The 24,058-nt window shown below is 36.8% G+C and overlaps 1 protein-coding gene across 3 annotated transcripts in view; it reads right to left on the bottom strand.

The window, feature by feature from the left end:
- The window catches only part of SLC12A2 (solute carrier family 12 member 2), a 63,543-nt gene that overhangs the window by 18,217 nt on the left and 21,268 nt on the right, over window positions 1-24,058 (bottom strand). For all 3 annotated transcript variants that reach the window (XM_065045710.1, XM_065045709.1, XM_065045708.1), the window contains exons 3-15: window positions 23,739-23,814; window positions 23,033-23,128; window positions 21,026-21,165; window positions 19,930-20,040; window positions 16,081-16,189; window positions 15,521-15,648; window positions 15,349-15,433; window positions 11,076-11,224; window positions 6,042-6,149; window positions 4,936-5,059; window positions 3,438-3,539; window positions 2,111-2,266; window positions 1,525-1,624 (exon numbers count right to left, since the gene is read on the bottom strand). In XM_065045710.1, coding sequence (XP_064901782.1) covers window positions 1,525-1,624; window positions 2,111-2,266; window positions 3,438-3,539; window positions 4,936-5,059; window positions 6,042-6,149; window positions 11,076-11,224; window positions 15,349-15,433; window positions 15,521-15,648; window positions 16,081-16,189; window positions 19,930-20,040; window positions 21,026-21,165; window positions 23,033-23,128; window positions 23,739-23,814 — 1,484 coding nt within the window. The remainder of the gene's footprint in view (window positions 1-1,524; window positions 1,625-2,110; window positions 2,267-3,437; window positions 3,540-4,935; window positions 5,060-6,041; window positions 6,150-11,075; window positions 11,225-15,348; window positions 15,434-15,520; window positions 15,649-16,080; window positions 16,190-19,929; window positions 20,041-21,025; window positions 21,166-23,032; window positions 23,129-23,738; window positions 23,815-24,058) is intronic.

Genomic DNA, 24,058 nt, shown 5'->3' with positions numbered 1-24,058 from the left:
TCCTATTAACATCCATGCTAACATCCATGCTAACATCCTATTAACATCCATGCTAACAATGCAGCTTGATGTAATAAGTAATAAAATGTTCATGAATAAATCAGAGATTTTCATGTCATATTAGGACTTAGGGCTTCAGAAGGAAGAATTGCCTCATAATTTTAATTCAAGTTTTGTGTTTTATACCTGTAGCAGCCAACCCGTTCAAGTTTGGAAGTGGAAAACTCATTGATATTCATATTAATACATTCGCAATTTAGTTGTACTGTCATATTCTTTGAGGTGGTGCTCATACCTCTATCACGATTGGCTGACATATCAAATTTCAACTGTCTGTATGTATGCAACAGACAATGGAAGCATCCTGTAGTTCTTAAAGAAAATTTAGTCACTTCCAAGAGAGGCTAAGGATTAGAACTGGAGTATTTTCCTAACTAACAGGAAATACCATAGATCTCATCTTTGAAAAACTTAATCTCAGAGAATGGCACTTGTATCAAAAATCTCCCCTGAACTCAATCCTTATTAAATGCTGCACTAAGTATTCAAAGTCTCCCTTCATACACAATGGAAGATTTTAGTAGCTAGATTCTCTTGCAAATAGGCTGAGCATAACACAATAGTACCCTTAGAGCTGCAGCTGCAACACTTGATTAAGTACTGACACTATAAATCCTCTGCTGGGCACAGGCACTATGTACGAGGTAACTGCTCTATTTAAAGAGACAGGTCAACAGAACCTCCATCCTTGGAAATACTCAAAACTTGACTGGATAAGGCCCTGAGAAATCTGATGTAACATAAAAGTTAACTAACTTTGCAGCCAGATCCATGGCAAGTCAGTTGAGCTGGGGATTATATAACACCACATTCTATTTATTTGGAGGAATTAGTTTAATGCAATACTTTTTGTTAAAATTTTCTGAAGTATCTTTCTTCTATGATAGCTTATTCCAGAAAAGTGGCATAAATACCACAGGATAGAAAACTGCCTTCTGGAGTAGGACCTTCCTGGGTAGCCATGTTGGCAGACAACAAATCAGTTCTCCTCTTCAGTGTGTGAAAAACAATCAGCCTCTTTTCCATTACTGAACCGAAATGCAATGAGAGAGTATGTCTAATGTCAAATACCTAGTGTTGAGGGCCACATTCACAGTATACACATCTTGGGGATTTTAAGTTAGATCAGTTTTAACCCAAGCACGTAGACTGAATACTCATCAGCAGTTTGCAGCATATCTTCCAATTCAGTTTCAAAGAAGAAAACAATTCACAGTTCATAATGCAAACCATGAGGTGTCTAATAGTAAGCAGACATAATCCATAGACTTGCTTCTAAAGTGCACTCGTAATCAAAAATAAAATGCTAATGTTCAGAGGATGTCCGTGGTGGTAAAATTCAAAGCTGTCACAATCCACAGGAGATGAACTGGCATTTACTGGAAACCATCATAACAAACATTGTGACAGTATCCTATGGAATACAGAGAAGTCATTTCCTATATTTTTAATATTAACCTTTACCTGAAGTTTTTCACATGATCTTCCACTCCTGAAAGCCGTATAGAATGCTGTAGTGCATTCAAGTATGTCAAAGCTTGTGTTGAGGATCCCCAGTTCACATCTGTTGGAAGATTTGAAGTTACAGTATTTTAAAGCTGTTCACTGTTAAACTACATGATCACAAAATGAATGCTGAATATCAATTGAAAACACATAAGATTTAAGCTATATCTTATACATTCTATACAGCACTAGTCAAACCCATACAACTGAACAGGAATTCTGTTTAAAGATAACATTTCTGTAGCAGTTTTAGCAAAGCGAAGTTTTATATGTTACAATTACAGGAAGAAAGAATTACAGGGTTCTTTTTTTCTCAACTCTTCAAAGACTGTGGCAACTTTAGAGTAAAAAAAAATAACAGTTCAGGAAAAAATGCCATGCTTAGTTACTTTATGTCACAGCAAAGGAAAGTGTCATCTCCAACAGAAGGTTGAACTAGTCAGCCAAACCTAAATAAGTTATTTTTTACTCCTAAAGGCCCTAACTTTTTTCCTTTCTTGCACATTCCATTTCCCCCCCCGCAGCCAGAAGCTGCTATACATACCTGGTTTCTTGTAAGTGACATAAATGTACAGTCCAAGCACTATGACATACGTCAGAAGTGCTGCCCACCAATTAATGACAAACATCACAATGCAGCACAGAATAGCTCCAACAAGAGAAATCCACATGTTGTAGTATTTGAAAGCAGGGCGCCAACCTAGCCAAAATATAATTTGGAGAATAGAAAAGAGGATGAAAATAAATTTAATCACTACTCCAAGAGAAGGAAGGTGCTAGCCCTCTTTTCCTTCCCTAGTGTTCTACATCACATTTAATGTAAATGTGTGACAGTTTCAGTATTGTGCAAAACAGACTGTGGCACATTTATGCTTTCAATTTTTCAACACCTGTCAAATGAATTTGCATCTTTTTTACATAGATATGTAAACGTGTCTAATTTTGCCTTCTAAACACAGATCTCAAAAGGAAAGTTTTAAGATGCGTGTGCCAGGATGTCTATTGAATCAGACTACAGGAACCTTTGACAATAGCTTGTCTGACAACTGATTTTTGCTTTCAGCCTAACATGAATTATCAGCTAGCGACTCCATCTCTCACATTCTACTAAATGTTTCTCGTTGTGTATTTTTACTGCTTTCACATGGCCAGAAATTTTCACCACATGAAAACGAAAAGGACAGATACATCCAAGCAGAACTTGAGTATGTCAAAATAGTGGACTATCACTGTTTCACATCCTTATTTGTCACACATTTATCCAAAAAAGCAAAAATACATTTGCACACTCCCACTAACACACCCAAGATTAACAAGCGCATTAGATATAGAATTGTTGTCTAAACAGTGTTATGCACTGCTCTGGCAAATCAATGATGTCTTCCCCGTCCAGCAACTTGAGAAACTTTCAAGAGCAAATGCATAGTGGGCTGGGTATGACACACATCTGTTCTGCAAGTACTGGGTTTTGGCATATTCCTATAATCTAACTAGCTCCCCACACCAAAGTCTATAAATATATGTCAATACCACTGCAATTCCAGTTTCTTCCGGACTGGAAGAGGAAACATGTTAACAGAGAAATCTAAAGAAGACAAAAGGGTAGTTCTTGAACACCAGACACTGAATTAGCAAGAAAGCTTTCTTCAAGGATTTCTGAAAAAAACACTGAATTATCTTGTGTTCCCTCAGCAAAAAATTTCAGAAGTACACACCATACTACACTTGTAATTCAGATACACCATGACAGTCAAATAGATATTTAGTCATTAAATTAAGCTAAACATTCCTTTATATTACTATTTTTAAAACTGTATTTATGTGTAAGGAAATTGCAGGCTAAACTCTCACCCTCAAAATGTAGTTCCTACCTGGAGATTTTGCAAGAGAAGCATGGAATACAGAGAAGTTAATCAAGGCATATGAGGCCAAGAAGAAGTTCGAAATAATTGGAGCAATGACATTCAGTTCAGCTGTAAAAACAAGAACAATGCATGCTGCTATGAAAGATATCAATCAATGGCTTTGAAAATTCCAGAGTAAAAATTCTGCTACAAACAACCTTTTTTTCTAATGTACTCGAAGGAGAACCAGTTTGTCCTTTCTGTCCAACAAACAGAGCTATTACCTTGTCTCTTATGTACCAAGTTATCTTCTAATAGTCAGGAAGTGTAAGTTTCAGTTTCAAAAACATAAACATTTTTTCCACACTATCAAGTGCTCCAGGACTGCCATGTTTGAAGCACTTCATACTTTCTCAAAATAAGTCACTGAAAAAACTTCTTTTCCAGCATGCCTTAATCAAACAGTGCACCAATACTGTGGGTTCTGAAGAACGTCAGAAACAGCAGAGCATTAATACACCTGTAGGAGACCTCTAGCTCAATTCTCAAACAGCAAAGAACAAGACACTAATATGCTTAGAGACAATTGACTATGGTAAATGGCAACATCAGACAAAGTTAGTGTGAGGAATGTGACAAACATGTTCAATTATCTGCATTTTAAGTGAAAAGTTTTATCAATAGTACTACTACAGTGCTTTATTACAGACCAATAGTATTACAAAAGTGACAAGCACACGTTTTTACTGAAAGAGATGGAAAAACCTGATCTTCCCCTTTTTGAGGCAGCATAGTACAAAACATGTATATGTGTGCCATCACCCAAAAAAAAAAAAAAAAATAGAAGAATTTGCCATGCTGGTCTGCAGGGTTCTGCTTGTAATCAAGCTTCCACTCAGCATGCTGAGGTAGGGACATCATGGGTATACCTATGCCTTAAGCAGACTTGGGGCAACGATGAAAGAGCAAACTGGGCAATGGAGTTCAAAAGCACTGGTACAGGACTCATGGATGGACACAGCACAATTAGTATGCCGTCTACAGAGAACACATGTAATCCTAGCTAGACTATCTTCACCTTTAGCAACAGCAGCATCAGCACGCATCTCTACTGTTTGTAACTTAACAGAAAAACACACTCTAAAAAGTATTATTCATGAAAGTTTGTCATTTACTTAAGCTGTTCTCATTATTAAAAATCTGAAATAAATTTTCATATTTCTAACACCTGTGTCAAGCAAAGGATGGTTTTTTTATTGATTGATAGTATCTAAAGACATACCTGTGGTTATTAAGAAAAGCACAGTATTGCTACAGTTAAATTCAAATTTATTGCAGTTTTAGACAGAGTTATACCAAGAAGACAGGAGAACATAAACCTCAGAATACACAGATTTAGAATGCTGGCTTAGAATTAAGTGTTGTGCATTAGACCTCTAGAACACTCTCATCAGTTTGCAACATGGAATAGAACGATTTGTAAAGGACAAAAGGATATTGAGATTTATTATAATTTCAAACTAACCAATTAGTATGAATCCAAGAGCAATTAAAAATGTTAGAAGATATCCTCTCAGTGGCTCATTGTTCTTCCCATAGCCTTTAGCAAACATCTGAAATCCTGGATAAATGTTGTCCTTGCACAAAGCCTAAGAAAAATAAAATTCAAGAGTCAGCATGCATTTTGCTAGAAAAGTATCCTTACTAATGGTTACTAATGCTGTCTTCCACTGCATATTATCTTCCTGAAAGAAGTTTATAGCCACCATGTACTACTTATATTTTCAATTGTCTTTCTATCTTGACATTTTGCATTTCCAATATTCTATCCTTCACTAATTTCTATCCATGAGAACAAGCTTAGCTCTTCTGCAAGTAATTGACTAATCTTCTCTACTGGTGTCTTACAGTTACAAAGAGTCTTTCTTTAAAGACAATGTTTCTCAGAAAGTGCAAAGTTTGCCCAATGTACACATCAGTGCTCCGCATCAATACTTGTGCTCCTATTTTGCAACAAAATCCCTTCTACATTTGACTCTTTACTGAACTTTTGGGAAAGAAGGTCATCAGAGGACATTAAAGTTTTACCCAATTAAAGAGAAACTGCAAGGCAAAGAATGAGATCAAATGGTTAAAAAGAAAATAAAGCAAATACATTCAGGAACACCAACAAAATAAATGTAAATTATTTACCTAAGAGCTAGTACACAATCATTTAGATAGTATATTCTCTGAAGATTAAGATTCCACAGCTACAGGTTCTATTCCATGCTGTCTCCTTCTGTGATTACTTTGAGAAATGAACTAATCTGTTATCTTTGTATGTGCTCCACTGGTACTTACGAGAAACATCTAAAGGAGTTTGTAGATTCCTGTAATGTTAATTACACCATAACTAAACTCTAAACTAACCAGAAACACATGACATCTGGAACAAATTCTAGTCTAGCTATATTTAGCAACAATAACACCCTGATTTCCCATTCCACGCAACAGGTAAATACTAGATCCACCTACTGATGTCAGCTGGTAGGAATGACAGCAAGACGTCACAGTACCCTTCCAAAAATTCTTATTCAAAAGTTAATTGAAATTATTATTTAAAAGATTATGGCTTTGCTCTAAACTTACCTGAAAGATCTTAGGTGCACTCACAAGAGATGCTAGTGCAGAAGACAGGGTGGCTGAAAAAATACCTGCAGTAATCAGTGGTGCAAATCCTGACACCATGCTCATCACCTGGAAGCAAAATATACATATTTTTTTAAAGAATATGAAAAAGTGTACTATACAAGTGGATGGCAAGATTAACTACACAAACAGAAAAACAAAATATTATGTATCCTCCACTTAAAAGCTATTAGAATGTCATGCATTCATATCAATGAACGAACTAGAGACAAATCGGGGAATATAAACAGACCCTAATTTTACAACAAGAGAAGGTGGCTCCCCACACAACATACAGTCCCAACCATGTAATTCTCAGGTTAAAGCAAGCAATGTCTGAAGTCTCCAGGGGCTCATAAGATGATTAAAAATAAGTAATGGAAGCAAAATACATTGTAATTTGTTACATATTTTGACTAGCCTACCAGTGAATAACATGGTCTCAGGAAGCCCAAGTGACAAAACAACTGAAATTAGTGAACATCTTCAGAAAGGTGACTGTCTTTCTCAGTATCTTCAGCACTCTAAGTTAAACTTGTCCTTGTGGTTTTGAACGGGAAACCAGAAAAACTTGCCTCCTGTCTCCCCAGGATCACATTCTATGACATCTTTGTAACCCCAGTGAGTAAAATCCTATATGCAAGAATACTATTCTTGGTAGACTGGATGACTAACAAAATAAATCCTTAGTAAGTTAAGTGTAAGAGAACAGTGTTGATAAGACATTAAAAAAAAAAAATTCCAAATCAGAAGTAAAGCAGTTTCTGTTTAGTTGCCATACTGCCTAAAGACCCTCTTCTACCATTTCACTGATTACTTCCATAACACAGCTGCATCCAGCTTTGCATGTGTCAAGTGAACTTAGATACAGAACCACGTATTTAACAAAAAATCATGGTTTAATATAATACTTCTCTTTACAAACCAAAACCCTGAACTGCCTGAAGACAGCAAACATTTAAGAATTTAATACCATCTTGAAAAAGCTTATGTTTTTAGTAAATTGACGAAACTCGGCATAGTGTCTTTCAAACACAATGTGTCAGAATGAGGTTCTGCATCATTTGCAGTGATTACTTGCCTCTTTCATCCTGGAAACTTGCTTAGAGTATCAGGAAAGAAACTGAATGCAAAAGAAATCACACACACGTGTCCAGATTTTAAGTTACTGTCACCTGAAGTTGTAAAATCTAGCTGTCTAAAACAATCTTACGAAGCAGGACATGCTCTCAAAAACCATATACAGGTGACCAATTAACTTTTATTAATATTCCTAAGGCTAAACTACTGCTAAAATGTAGCGTTTTTCTACAGATCAGACTGACAAAAAACTGCTGGGTCACTTAAACTGTCAACCAAGTCTCTACACTATGTCAGGTTTCATTGGTCAGTTCAAGGCATGCCTAGCCTAAAAAGATAAATAATTGCAGGTGCGTAAGATGACAGTGAAGTGGCTGCCAAGCAGGATAACAACTGAAGGAATTCCCTGAAGCATATTTGTAGTTCACAACAAAAAAGGCAGGACAGGCCTTTATTCATAGATGAATAAAACTAATGACACATACACTAAGCTATCCCTCCTATGTCCAGGTTTAAGTTAGTTCTATAATCACCAGGAAAAGTTGCAGTTGTAAATGCCGGTTTGTAATAACCCTACACTATAATAGTAGAAGAGAAGTTTAGGGTGTCAATGCTTTACTGACAAATAATTTAGAAAGAAATTTTTGCTATAGTAACATAATTAACAGGCACAGAATAATCTTTGTAGAAGAAGTATGAAAATTTCCTTCCCTGCAAGGATGGCTTAATCAATCTTCCTTGGAAGGGCTTTCTATGGACATAATCTGTGTCTCCATCGCTTTTCTTCCCATCCAATTTAAAACATTGTTATTTTGAGGCCTTCACTTCACTACACTTGCCTAAATTTCTTGCAGGTTAGTTTCTACACTGTACTCAGATTTTACATACTCTTTCTAGGTTTTGTTCATTGCCTCCATTTATTTACACTATTTATTTTTTAATATTACATCTGGTTTATAAATTTAAGAGAAATCTGAGTAAGATGTATGCAGATGAAGTTTGTCCATTTTAAAAGCTAGTAAGTTACAACTTAGTTTACTAATTTAAGAGATACTAGGAAGCTTCTTCTAAGCTGGAGGAACAAAATGGCAACCAGTTCCAGTAAAACCAGTATGTCACAGTGTTAAACACCTCTCTCTCCCCTCCCTCCCTCATACATACCATAATCCAAACCTTATGACCACAAAACCAAGAAGAACTCATATGCAGTTGCTATAGCACTGAAATTTTCACCCTTGAAAGAACCCATAGAAGTGGAAGCACAGACATGTAAGTAAGAATGGCCCTGTTATAACTGGTGTGGTGAGACATATATAGTTACTGCTGATAAGAGATTCATTATGTTTGCTTGGGATTTATTGTTTAGACAGTTTATTAAATTTCAAACATTTGAGATAATGAAATATCGTATCTTGACTTCAGTTTCAGTTCTTTGGTCCAGCCATTGCGGAGCAGAAAAAAAATGCGACGTGGAAACAAGCAGCAGCCTCTTTAGATTTTTATTACGAATATAGATGCCCTTCCTCTACATTTTTTCAAATATTTTCCAGCTGCCCTCCTTTGTAGGAGGAATGTTTTAGCAGAACTTTTACACTGTTTCTGGAATGGAGTTTCATGCTACTTCCAACTTCCATCCAAAGCTGACCAAATTCTGCATTTAAATTATCCAAAGCTATAACTTATTCTGGGGAAGTTCCAGGCCGAGGCTACAAAGCCCCAAACAAGTTTCTGAAGTTGCTCTTCAACCAGGTTACAGCCTGGACACAGAAATGTGAGTGGCACTGAACAGAGAAATGTCTGAAGCCTGTGAAGACCTCTAATTCATTTGCATTGACTATAACAGAACCTAAAGAGTTCTTCTACGCAAGTCTGAGTAGCCTGTCTCACCAACTGTTCTCATATTAAGTTTCTTAGTACCATCTAAGCTTTTCACTAGTAAATCATACTACAAGTCATCCCTTTGCTGCCCAAACACATTTAAAACTTGAGCTGCCACATATTAACTTGAAATCAATTCTTTGCCAGAACTGAATACAGCACAAAGTGTATCGAAGTGATAAAGTCATCAGGCTGTGCACATGAGTAAGCTGGCACTTTCAAGCCCAGAATCTGCATGCTTACAGCTGTAAGACAAATACAACAATCTTCACTCACCTAGGCATTAGTTTATGTTTTTAAAATGTTTGTTCTCAGTTATTCAACCTACATAAATAAGTTGCATTTGTATGAAAAGCTTTAGAGGTACACAAGCTTAGAGCCACCCTTAACACACACTGTGACTTGCATATAAAAAAAAAAAAATCTCTCCTTACAGCTACCATCCAGAGCTACTAAATTGAGGGTAGTCCAATCAGAAAATGGACAACAGTTTATCTATAGGTAGGCAGTATCTTATTGAAATTATTTCCTTCTGACATCTCCTGAGAAACAGATTCTTCTCAGAGACGCATACCAACAGCTGTGAGGATGAGAGAAAAAAAACAAACAGCAAAGTCCAACTGCGTATTAGAAAAACAAAACTCCACAGAGAGGATGGCTAAGCACAGCAGCAGGTTGCCCAGAGATGCTGTGCAGTATCCATGACAAAGTTTTCAAAACCTCAACAAAAAGGGGGGTGCAAGGGGCCCTGCACTCTCTGTGCAGCCTGTGGCCTTGAAAGCAACTTTTCCTATTTGGAACACACTATTTTTTCTACAGAGAGAAACAGGAATAATTTGTGAGACAGAAACACTCTTTAGAACAAATAGTAAGAAACTAGAACATTCATGACTAACTTATTAGAAGCACAAGAAACATTTATGGTAAGCAACCTTCATAAAGTTATGACTTAAAAAGATACAAGCAGAGGAAATCAGTTCTACACTTATTCTCAGCTGTCCATCTGGGTTCTTTTGAGCTTAAACAAATAAGCAATGTCATCAAATGCAGAATAATTATTCCCACTGGACCAGTTATGAAGTGTTTCTAAATACAGACTTTTTCTAAACCAGAATTTAGTAACACCACACAGATAGTCAAATTATTCCACTATAAAAATGTATTTTACTCTAATAGAATGCTCTACACTGCAACATTATTTCATCATGTAGAAAATAGGTTTTTCATCCAGCTTTGCAGGTAAAGCTGTCAGCCTGACATGTAAGCAGTACATGGAAGGAGTACATGTACCACATGTACTTCTGATTAAAACCCATAAGTTACACAGCTTTTTCATTAGTGGATTTCAGATTGATCTCTAGCTAACTTTTCATATACCTATTAGAAAAACTTAGGGCAAAGATGGACTGCCACAAAGTAAGTTTAAGTCACTAGGAAATACACAGTTTTCCTGTGTTTTTTTCAAACCCTTACCAATAGTTCACGGACATCTCTGTTATCTGTGAAGTGTAAGTTGAATATTATGAATTACTCCATTAATTCTATAGGATTTTTAAATACATTAACATCAGGTTTTATGATAATTCAAAACATTCCTACCATTAAAGAGGATACTGTGACAAATACGAAAAACATTCTTAGAAAGTCAGCATATATTGTAAGAAAATTTTAAAATTAAGGAACAAGTTATTGACAGAGGCTACCTATGATTACTGTGCATCACTATTGAACAATGAGTACTTCTATCCACATCACTGAATGATGACACTCAGTTATCTAAAGTTGCAGTCCCAACACCCAAGCTACACAGTTTAGTCAGAAGATTAAATATTTATACCACCTGTGTATAAACACTCGGAAGTTTTTAACATAGTTATGTTGTTGTTCTTCACACTAGCTAGAGTGTACCATTTAACTATTCCAGATAAACCTTATATTTATGGAAAAAGGCATTTTTATTCTATGATTTTTCTCAATATGCAATTCAAATTCAATAAACACAAAACCAACACATAGATTGAGAAGGAAGTCTTATACCTGAAAATTGTTCATCAACCCATACTGACACCCTGTCTGACAGGATGAGAAATCGTAGTTTAAGTTGCAAGCTGCAGTAGTGCAATTTGTCAGCTCAGTGACAATGGTGTTATTAACATTTCCTGTGGCATCTCGAACAACACAGGAACCTAAAGTGAACACAACCACAAAAAAAAAGCATTAACAGATTGAACCTGAACTTAAAGATACGTGTCAAGACCAATTCCCTTTCTATGTAAGCATATTCTCACAGAGTAATGTCAAAACATAGCATTTACTTTTATAATACATTTCAGTATGAAGCCCATCTTCCCTAGGAAGAACAAATAGAAACAAGTAAATGAATTGTTCTCTTGCCTGAGATGATCTTCAGTTTTTTAATAAATCTAAGTCTAACAAGAAAAGGAAAATTTTAGCACAGAGGAAAACAATGTCAATAGATTTGCAGAAGTTTAACTGCACAATTTTAGGTCAACATATTATTTCTCTGAACCATGAGTTTCTGCACAGCTCTTTAATTGAAGCACCATCACTTGACTTTACAGTTTCTTTTTTTGTTCATTATCTTAAACAGATGCATTTTTGTAGTGCTACATACAGATGTACGTAGAGAGGTATGCACAGTGTTGCACTTATTTTCCAGTCAATATAGCTCAGACATTAAAATAAATTAAGTAATTTGTCACAAAAGCCTGTTGCAAGCTATTTTCAAACACCTGAAACAAGCCACCTCCTACATGACTGTGGTATGTTAAGTTGACTTTTTGGTAAAAAACATAGCCACACAGTCCCATTCCTACCACATCTTATAAGTTTATCACTTAAACTGCTGTCTTCATCTATGATTATTTGCAGTTTCACTGGTCAAGAAAACTCTTAAGACACAGCATTTCAGCCCTTAAATACTAAGAAAAACTTAGAAGTACTGCAAAGCCCACAAGTCTTCTACCTCAACATCTTTTGTCTCAAAGGATGAAACAAACCAGAGCAGACTAAGTATTATTTAACATTCTATGGTTTAATAGGTGAAGTAGTCTAATTTTTCAGACACCAGCAAATATTTCCAGTAACAGGTATTAAATAAGGAATGGGGAAGAGAAGAGGGAAGACTACAGAGCAGCAGCCAACAGAATTTCCTTAATTTGGTCTTTTAGGAACTTGAATGACAAGGAGGTCCTGGGAACAGAATTCTGCAACTACTGAGAATGTAAATTACTTACTTGCAAAATAAGAAGGAAGGCACAGGTGTGCGCAAGCTTAAGTTTCTTCAATAACAATCCCTATTCCCTATGTAATTTGTCTCTCTTTCATTGGGAAAATGAATTCCTAAATATCTATGCCATATTTAGATTGCCTCTGAGCCATCACAACTTGATTAACAGTCTTCAATAACACCTGGTCCTGGTAGGTGAATATTACTTAATCCTTCCACTTTTCAGATTTATTTTTCAGTTACTTATTAGGCCCAGTTGGTTACATTTCAGTAGAAGTTTCCTATGTTGATCATCTGTCTTGTGCTTTTCTTGGGGGTATGCAGAGAGGCTGGAGTTTTTGTTGTTGTTCTTCTGTTTTAAATGGGATTAAAACCTTTGTATGATAAAAAGTTTCTTCTCTTCCACTACACAAGTATTTGCCCCAGCCATTCAAGCAGTATATAATAGATGTGACAGGATACTTACTCGTTGAACTATGTGTATATAACATTTTGTTGCTAATAGATTGCAGTCACAGACTCATTAAGTTGAGCAAAACATTAAATAGCTAGAGTGCACTATCAGAGCCCTCCTCTTCCTCATTCTCTTTTTCATGGTTCAGATCCAACTATCTGGCAGGTCTTTCACACATGGAGTCAAAGCACAAAAGAAAGGGACAATGGCACTATGAATGTGAGCCTTAATATGTGAGAACACAGAAGTCAGCTGGGCAAGCTCCATTCTCAGCAGAAGATACTTAGATATGAGTCCAGACATTTCATTTAACCTTCCTTCAGAAACATTGTATTTATTTGTGAGATTGTGGCAACATCTTCACTATGAACATCTAGATCTTTTTTCCTGTAAAAACAGGATTTCACCTTTGCATAGGCATTTATGAGTAAGTCTTGCTATCTCCTAACTCCATGCAACCAGCAAGAATCCCAGAGATACTACCCTGAGTCCTTCAGACTGCAGATGAGAGCACTTTATTTCTCCTGTGCTAACAAGAGGCTACATTAATTAACTTTACTTCCCTATGTAGAGAAAGCATGTCCTAACCCTACACAGATGTTTGAAGTTTTTATTAGAGCTTCCCTTGCATTAGTCCCTTGCTAAAATATGAAACTTCATACTTTTTCCTTACAGCTGTTACCTTTTTGAAACAGGGCTGCCTAGCTCTAGCACTAGAACTAGCAATTTTGCTCTTCTAAGCCTTTTCTATTCACTTTCTTTACCTTCTTACTTACTACAGAGCGTGCAAATACTGGGCTAAATTCAGAACATCATCTTCCCCTTCAGACATGGAAAATAAAAAAAAAAAAAAAAAAAATGGAAAATGTTCTTCACCCCGAGGGTGGTGGAATGGTGGAGCACTGGAACAGGCTCCCAGGGAGGTGACACGGCCCCAAGCCCAGCAGTGTTCAGGAACAGACTGGACAAGCCCTCAGACACACTGCGGAGTTGTCATATGCAGGGACAGGAGTTGGACTGGATGATCCTTATGGGTCCGTTCCAGCTCAGGACATTCTATGATTCTGTGACTCAGTGACATTTACTAGCCATTCCACAGTTTTAATGACTTGCTTATCACCACTCTGGAAGCTTCCAGTGGGAAACTGTGTGTGGGGAAAGGAATAAAAATATTTGTATTTGTCTGATTCGTGATACAATGCCTCAAAAAAAAAAAACAAAAACAAACAACAACAACTAGATTTCACTCATATCATAATTTCTGACTTCTGCAATAGCACTGCCCTTTTCTAACTAGCAGAATTCTAAGTGTAATTTATAGGAGGCAACTAAGGTAAGACATTTCTGATGCATCAACCAATTTCATGTTCTGTTGGTTTTGCAAACTTCCTTTTGTAATATGAAAAATGAGGTTTTTAATGTTGAAAGATGATAAAAGTATTCCATTAACAAATGAGTATTAATGAGAATTTTGCTCTCATGTTTGTTCAAGTATTCATATTTGGTAACAAAGGTCTATGTGGTCCATCTAATTAGAAAATAAGTGTAGGTCATTACGCTGCATAAAGCACAATCACTACACAGCAACTACTTGGCAGAGCTACAGTACAATGTTAGCCAACAGAGGCAGACTAGCAAGACTGGTATACTTGGAATGGAAGTACCATTAGTGGTAAGCTCAATGGCACCCTTATAAATAAGAGAATTTCATTCAAAAGGCATCACAGCTAAGATAAGGCAAGGTTTCTCACACAAGAAAACTGACTACTGCTGCCAGAAACTAATTTATGTGACTCAAATAAAAACATTTTCCATCACAAGCAAGATATATGTCAGATATGATTACAATCTTAAGTTTACTAGAATAGAATTGTTTTACGGGTGGGAAAAACCTGGTTGACCATTGCTGCTCTAGAGTGAAACTGCAGTAGAGCATCAAGCCCCAAGGCAATTTCTACAGATAATTTCAAATCACTGCAGGGTGGGAAAGCCCAGAAACAGAGGTTATACAAGACTAAGGTAAGTCTATGATTGTTTCTCCTCTTTCCACCTGAAAATAAATTACAGAGAATGCTTCTGAACATGACAACACTTCTGAAGGTGGGCTACCCAGGTTAAGGTAATATGAACTCTCCTCTCTCTAGCAGGGAAAGACTATTCATGCATCCTCACCAAAGAGCTGTTTGATCACCTCACAATTCCCTTCAGATAAGTAGCTGACTATCATCCATCTTCAAACCAATATGGGTGTTTGTTCAGTGAGTATTTTCTGAAAACACACTTTACTACTCCAGGGATTATTTCACCACTAAATTGTAAATATTTTAAAATAAATAACTGCAATAAATGAGCATCCGTATTTAGTCTTTTGCCCTCCTGAGTCTCAAACAATCACTACTCTTAGAAAAATACCACTCCTTTCAGGAAACTATAAAAATCAGCTGAAAATTGAACCTCCAACAATAATTAGAAATATCTGGCTATTACTTTCCCATGCATGAAAGTCAATTACATAATGACTTTACATAATTAATTGCATAAACCATACCAAAATACACCCTCAGAATGAATGTAAAAGGATAAAATTAAAAATATTATCTATTTACCTACAGATACTGCAATTCCTACGTAAACCAATGTAGTAATTAAGATGGCCAACAGTGTTCCTTTAGGTATGGCTGACTGAGGATCCTGAAAGAAAAATGTCAGCAAACAGTGATGACAGAGATAAATGTACGCTCAGTCTCTGTGAACAATATTTGTATGTTCACTACTCACCGCAAGATCACCTGAGATATTTGCACCAGCAAGTATGCCAGTTGCAGCAGGGAAGAAAATAGCAAATACAGAAAAAAAAGTTTCTCCGTCTCGGAAATCTGGTCCAAAATTCTCTGTAAATATTTCAGCTGTAGAAAAAGATTTAAGTCTGTCAATATTCATACAGTATCAGCTCATTCCAGCCAGCATTAGCTCCATGAAAAAGCTGAAAGTCACAGCTGTATGACCTTAAAATTAAGGGTGGAACATCTAAGTCCTAATTCATCACTTTGACTCAAATAAAATTCAGAGTAAACTTAGATAGCCTTTAAAAACAGAAAAAGTACTTACAGTATCATTGCAACTTTTAAAAAATTTAATATAATTGATATTAAGTATGCAAGACCAAGTTCTGGCCCCATAACTCTAAGGAACAAAATTGCAGAAGTCAAAAAGAATAAGGAAAATTAATCTTTATAGTTAAATAGGACTATAAGCTATTTTAGAAGTTTAACTTAACTATGACAGCATGTGCCCTCTTTGCAAAGATATTGTTTACAATACTAGCTGTTCCAACATACCTTTATAGCCAAAGAAACCCTTAGGCTTCTTGTTATCCAAAGGAATAAATGTTCCTATGACAAAGTCTCCAATAGCAAGTATGAGGATCACCAGTAAGACTATCTGTGCCTGAAACACACAATGATTGCAGTCAGACAGAAGAACTTGCTCCTTTCCACAGTTTCAAGCTCCAAGGTGCTGTTCTAAAATGCAAATATTTACTTGACTCCAAGTTCAGCTTAGTCTTCTCAGTTTGTTTTCCACAAATAAATAAGGCAAGCAACACATACCAGGATTTTTTAATAAACTAGGACTAATTTGTAAGTTTAATGCCCGTTCAAAACAGAATTTGTTATTGCTGTACCCCTCAAAGTTATACTTCTAAAGAAAAAATACTTAGAATTATTTTCACTATAAGCCTTCCAGAAGGAATGGATTTGAGTAGACTTGAGAAAATGCACAAGAAAAGAGCTAAACATACACAAATCCTAGGAGTATTGCCTTATTAACCACATTCATAATACTTTGCCTTATACTTTAGCGTGCAATATTTATTTTACTAAGAGTTTTATTAACTCAGAAATCAAACAGCTTTTATTTGGTATTTTATGCAATGGACTAGATTAATTTGTTACATTCTCATGTTCTCAAACCTTTATTTATGAAATCAAACTGCAGACTACCACAATTATGAGTTACTTTCTAGTTTTGTTGAGACATTTTCATTAAAACAAATTCTTTGCCACTGTTCAATAAAACCATTATAAACCTTACACTTGGAACAAGAAGCACTTTTAACCAACCAATGCCTCTAAAGTGTGAGTACAGATAAATCCAGGCATTTAAGAGATGTTCAGATTTTACACTGAAGTAAGCAACCACACTGGCCTATTATCTTCTGTGTTATTTGATTCCTTTTAAAGGCATATGCCAGTGTCTTAGGAGAAGCTATCTGTAGTTCAACTTCTTTTTCCAGGCCTAGGATCAGATCTTAAGACACAATAGCACAGTGGCATTGCTGATTATCACAAAAAGTTTTCAGTTCAGACAGTCTCACAAGAAAACAGGATAGCAAAGCAATAAATGAAGGATAAGAGCCAAGAGCAGAGTCAGTAGACCACCTGAAGAAACCAGTTTGTGCACTCTAGCTAGATGTCTCCTTTGCCAAGCCTTGTAAATAGGTGAGAGGTGTAGGCAGTGCAGCTGGGTCCTCATGAGTCTTCAATAAGCCTAGAGAATTCAACATCAAGTTGCCACAGAGCAATTGCCACAAGTGGATTTATCCCGTAACAAACCTAGGCTTCTCCCTGAAGCTAAGAGCACTTTCTGAATATCTTCCTTATATTCAAAAGTATCAATGAAAGAATGGGCTTTTAAGACTTCAACATGAGAAGCTGAATGGCAAGAGATCACAAACTCTGAAAAGATATTTTTAAGCAGGCTTTCCTAGGATCCAGGTCCTTCTTAGCTTCTAGATCTACTTAAAAGGCATTATTATAGATTCCTCCCATCCCATTTTTCAAGACATTCTCCAAGTCATGAAGAAGGCATACAAGAACATCATAGATACTTTAATCAAGAGGGAAGTACTAGTGTTTTGCTAGGCTAAGTTGTATATTAACCCACATGAAGTGCTTGTTTGAGAGGTTCAGCTGCTTATCATCACTCCTACTTGCCTTGTTCCATGATTCAGAAACAAAGCCAACAAGCCTTGTTTTTTGCATTGAGCACAGGATTTTTGAAAGCTGACTATTCCCTAATAAAGATGACACTACAGTGATACCATAGGTCAGGTTTGATATAGAAACATTAAACAACATGGATATTTCTATGCAAGCTAATGTTATAGAATTGTTCATGCTACCAAGCAAAAGCAAGATATTTCTTGTGACTTCAAGTGACAGTAGCCAGAGGGTTAATAACAACTAATTCATTCAAAGGAAAAAGTAAACTGTTGAGATTAAGGAGGACAGTACTGTTTGACGTCAGGTGCATTAAGATATTACAAACTGAAGTTACAGACAGTGAAGAAGTATTGAGAAAGGTCAACAATTTTTACAGAAGCATGCTGTTCAATTTAAAAATGCATGCCTAAGTCAATTTCTTCAGATGCTTTTTCTGGTAGGTGCAAGTATTGCACTTAAACTTCACTTTTTCTATGATACCTATCTCTCTAAGGCTGGAAGCAACAATGAGAAAAAAATCCTCTCTCATTTCAGTTATGAATACCATCATAATTTTGATGCAGGAGCATAAGAAACTTATAACAATTACGTGAAGATGCTCTTCAAGTTGCCTCTCACTGCAAAATACAGGAATTATTGTGAACCAAGTATCAAATGTGAAAGAAGACCAAGGAAGCCTCTTCTCTATTTTTGATCACACTGTGGATGCCCACTACATGCAGAAAACAGTGAGCAAGTGACACTACCTAGTAATGCAGAGCAGAAAACTAATAAGGCAATGTCTGCATTAAGGTATATTAGGATCTGTACATGTTTGTTTCCACAATCACAGTGTATGAGGTTTAACAAGGCCAAGTGCCAGGTCCCGCACTTGGATCACAACAACCCCAGGCAGCGCTACAGGCTCAGGGAAGAGTGGCTGGAAAGCTGCCTGGCAGAGAGGGATCTGGGGGTGTTGACTGACAGCCAGCTGAACATGACCCAGCAGTGTGCCCAGGTGGCCAAGAAGGCCAACAGCATCCTGGCTTTCACCAGAAATAGTGTGGCCAGCAGGACTAGAGAAGTGATCGTGCCACTGTACTCAGCACTGGTGAGGTCCCAGCTTGAATCCTATGTTCAGTTTTGGGCCCCTCATTGGACACTGAAGCACCAGTCTGATGAGGAGCGGCTGAGGGAACCAGAGCTGTTTAGTCTTGAGAAAAGGAGGCTGAGGGGAGGCCTTATCACTGTCTACAACTACCTGAAAGGAGGTTGTAGCACAGAGGCTGTTGGTCTCTTCTCCCAAGTAGCAAGTGATAGGACAAGAGGAAATGGCCACAAGTTGCACCACGGAAGGTTTAGATTGGCTATTAGGAAAAATTTATTCACTGAAAGGGTTGTCAGGCATTGGAACAGGCTGCCCAGGGAAGTGGTGGAGTCACCATCCCTGGAGGTGTTTAAAAGGCATCTAGACAATGTTCTTAGGGACATGGTTTAGTGCTAGAGTTAGCTTACAGTTGGACTCTATGATACTCAGTGCCTCTTCCAAATGAAATGATTCTATGATTCTGTTCTATTCTATGATCTAAGCCTGCGCAGCCACAAGAAGATGAGGAAAGCAGGTGCCACCTCCTGCACATTCATCACCACCAATGTTCACAACCCTCTGCCGTGCTGTGCCAAGTGTCTGCCTCACATGTCCGGCTGTCTCCAAGTGTAAACAAAACCAGAAGAGAGCAGAAGGGAAGGTAAGAATACTTGAGTAAGCAAAAAGTAAAGAACTTCAGATTTGCTTTGGCTCCAGGCCTCCGTTTTCCATGCACAGAGCTCATTCGAAGTTCCCAGTGAGGGAAAACTGTCATGCTAACCTTTTCTTGTTATGCTGTAATTGCCAGGAAGGGGCTAATATCATTAATGAACTTGACAGTGCCATTAAGAGTAAATTATGCTGCTTTTTAGGTTCTCATTGATGCTTAAGCTCCCAGCAGAGCAAAGTGGCCTAAGGTCTGAAATGCTGTCCAGACCTGCAGATCCTAGAGCTAGACAGAGATTTACTGCAAAAACTGCCCACTGACTGACTTCTAACATACCATGCATGCAATACAGAGTACACTAAATATATTAAAAATAAATCAAACAGCTGAAGTAGAAAAAGGAATCAAAATTATGAAGTAGATAATAAAAACAAAGGTAATGGTTCCTTACTTTGGCTTCCCATTCCATTCCAGCAACGGAAATACCCAGTAATATAACCACTGTGATAGCCCCTATGATTCTGATATCATTCATTTCATCAATCATCAATGTTCCATTTTCCTAACAAAACAAACAAAAAAATACAATCATACACTTTATCAAGTACTTATCTTCCCTACTGCATTTTACTGACTGTAATTTATTAGTAGAGTTAACCTCTATACCACAGATTTACTAATTTTAAATTCCCTGTAAGGACACATGTACTTTGTTTTTTGCCCAGTTTCAAATCATGCATTCCATGTCTTTGAACTGGTCAGGACAACCCCTGATATCACTACCGTCTGGGGGATGAAGGGATTGAGAGCAGCCTTGCTGAACAGGACTTGGCAACACTGGTGGATGAAAAACTGGATGTGACCTGACAATGTGCACTTGCAGCCTGGAAGACCAAATGTATCAAAAGGAGCATGGCCAACAGGTTAAGGCATGTGATTCTGCCCTTCTGTTCCTCTCTGGTGAGACCCCACCTGGAGTCTTGTGTCCAGCTCTGGAGCCCTCAGCACAGGAAAGACATGGACCTGCTGGAGAGGGTCCAGGGGAGCCCACCAAGATAATCAAAGGGCTGGAACACCTCTGCTGTGAGAACAGCCTGAGGGAGTTGGGGTTGTTCAGCCTGGACAAGAGAAGGCTCCAGGGACACCTTATTGCAGCCTTTCAGTACGTAAAGGGAGCTTGTAAGAAAGATAGGGACAGACTTTTTATACTACAGTGTGTAGTGATAGGATAAGGGGTAACGGTTTTAAACTAAAAGGGGGTAGATTCAGGCTAGATATAAGGAGGAAAGTTTTTATTATGAGGGTGGTGAAATACTGCAACAGGTTGTCCAAAGAAGTGGCAAATGCCCCACCTCTGGAAACATTTAAAGTCACATTAGACAGGGCTTTGCACAACCTGATCTAGTTGAAGATGTCCCTGCTCATTGCACAGAGGGTGGACTAGATGACATTTAAAGGTCTTTTCCAACCCAAAACATTCTATGATTAGATGACAGCTCCAATGTGCACAAAGGAAAATGTAATGATGACCCCTATCATCCATGTACCTTGAGCAGCTCCACAACTGTCTCTGCAAAGCCAACAACATACATTGCTACTGCAACAGCATTGGCAAATGCAAAAATGAGACCTATAGCACCACCAAACTCTGGCCCTAGGCTTCTGGAAATTAAGTAATATGCTCCTCCTGAAACACAAAAAGACAAAAAATCACTACATGAAAGACCCTAAAAATAAACAGTCATCAGCAATATAAAGTTTACATGAACAAGATGCAATTTATTTTTCCATCTTCTCTGTTGTATTAGAAAATAACCCAAAACTCAATATTTAAGGAACAAGCACACTGATATTTCAGTGACACATTTCAAGTTTTTATGAAAACATACTAGTTGAAAATAATTGCCTGACTCATGCAACACATTAGACTATTCAGCTATGCATCCAGCTCTATGGTTAAAAAACAAATTATAAGCCAGAAGCAATAGTAGTACTGGGGTTTTTATTTCAAATTCAAAGCATTTAAGCTTAGTTCTACTACTACACATTTTCTTTAGCTATAACTCAAGAAACTGCCAAAGTAGACTGTGGTAAATCCAACCCAGGTTCCAAACCTCAGCAACCTGTTCCTTAAAGCTCTGTTGTTAAGGGAATTTTCTGCCCTCCAATGGGACTCAAACAATCACACAGCTACTTCACAGTGTGCTTCAAAAAGATAGGCTCAATTTCAAAGTAATTTCTATTTGAAATTGGGTCCAATTTTTTTAAATACTCTGTATTTTTCTTTGTATTTCTGAGATTGAGGAATACACTATCTCAAGTTCCACATGTGACAAACGAAACACTGAGTATCTACAGCAACAAAGAATAAAATATTTTAAAAGTGTAGCAAAGGCACATTCCCCCAATTTAAGGCTAAGCTCTCCAGAAGCAAAAATATTCTACAGCTCCAGCCTAAAGCAATTGAGTGTACACTACAAATTTGCAACAGGAAATCCTTAACTTCACTGCATTACAGTTCTTGTACTAAAGTTATGTAGGTACCCAGCTTTGACATACTTTGCAAATCAGAATGTTAACATAAGGAAAATATTACTGTAAGATTTTCAGAGGAACACCTGTGATTTTACAGTTCTTCCCATTTAGCACTTCAAATTTTCTAATGAAGTATTATTTTGCAACAGTGACCCTAAAAAAAATGGCTCTCATAAGAACAGAAAAATCCGGTATGTATAATGCAGCCTGAAAAAAGAAAAGGCATTTATTTAGAAACTATGCTTGACATAATGCTAAGCTTCCTGTTGGGTTTGTTTACTCTGTGATAATAAGGTTTGTCCTCTTCTTTCTTAAGATAATTTTATAAACTTTTATTTTAATTCCACCACATTTTCTAGTAGTAGCAGTCTTCTTGTGAAGCAGCTTGAGCACGTCAAAGGCTTCAACCACTTAAAAACTATTTTGTAAGAATTGCTCACAAGAGCATGCAAACCATGAAAGAAAATGAAAACCATCACTCTTAAGAAAGCTAGAGATAAGAGTTTGGAGAATTTCTTTAATGTGTAGAAAAATCATGATAGAACAACAGCAGATCCTTTCATATGCTCTCATGTATACATATAGCTTACCCTTTCATAAGATGTATTTAGTAAGTTTTATTTCAGGATATGAATACATACAAGCACAAATGCACACTCTTGACCAACAGTGTAAATGCAGAATAATATTAATACCCTATTCATTCCTGGATACATGTTCCTTTAAATATCTGTATTCCAAAAATTAAGAATAGATAATGTTTTTCCACAAAGGAAAAGCCATTAGTAAAATCAAATTAGTAGGCTAATTACTGACTTTCACTTAATTACACAACTGCTTAATCAAATACAGTACATAAGGAAGACTCTGCTCCTCAGAAAACTAACTCTTCCATAGATTTAATCCATATTGCTTTTTCCCTGATGCTGAAAGGATGAAAAATAAATTAGAAGTTCCATCCTCAAGGTGTACATTTCAGAGTGATGAAAGATTTAAAAGTTTTATGAAAGTAGATTTACCTCCTCTTACAAAACCATTTGTGGCTATTGCTGAAGTAGACAGTCCCGTGATGCTTGTCACAACAGTGGCCATTCCAATCACCAACACAGACAGACCTTTTGGAAAAAGGAGAAAAAAGATCTAAGTACAGCAGTATTAAAACTTACAAATATTCAACTTAACTTGGTTTAAAGAATTATTCTTGCAAATATAACACAAATTTACTGTTTGTGGTCCTGCACATTCAAGCAAAAGGCTTCTTCGCTCCCTTTTACTACAGAGAAGTTTCCAGGATACAAACAGAACTGGATAGATGTTCTCTTTAATCAGCAAGGTAAAAGCTGTATCCTGGAGTTTCAAGGAAACACTCATGTTTTGCAGATGAGATGTTTTCTGCAGTCCAACACCAGGAGAAGTCTCTGAAGAAAATTGTTCATATACTACATAGTCTATAAGCAGATTATAATAACCACAGATCAAAAGTTTCTCTCTACAATTCACTAAAGACTTGCAAATGACAATTTTAACTTGCATACCTTATAGCTAAAGGAGCCAGTTTAAGTAACTTCATACTGCTTGAAGTTTTGATAAAGGTAAATCACCTTAACAACTGGCAATATTAAGGTCATTTTCTACTCCTCTTTGAAGTGTAAGCTCAGCACCAACACCTCTTTTGGATCAGATTTAAAAGTTGCTGAAATAAAAATATAGCATTTGTACACATACCTATCCCAGCTTGTCCTACAATCCACGATAGTCTGATGAAGAGCATCACCCCCCAAATATTTAACATACATCGTACCTAAAACAGAAATTTTACATAGGTTAGGTCTTATATCAGCTGTCATTTCCACTAATTCTTCATTTTAGTTTTTAATGTTGAAATTATCTTGCAGTCTTTCCCCACCAACTTTCAAATTATTTCACAATATCAGATTTTTTTTTAATTAGACAAGTTTAGGTTTGATTAAAAAAAAATAAAAGGAACCTGAAGATGATTAAAAAATTACTACCTTGAACATAGATTAAGTTACAGTACTTCAGTA

The sequence above is a fragment of the Columba livia genome, chromosome Z (assembly GCF_036013475.1).
Source record: "Columba livia isolate bColLiv1 breed racing homer chromosome Z, bColLiv1.pat.W.v2, whole genome shotgun sequence".
Lineage (NCBI taxonomy): Eukaryota > Metazoa > Chordata > Aves > Columbiformes > Columbidae > Columba > Columba livia.
This window is presented reverse-complemented; position numbering and strand designations above follow the sequence as displayed.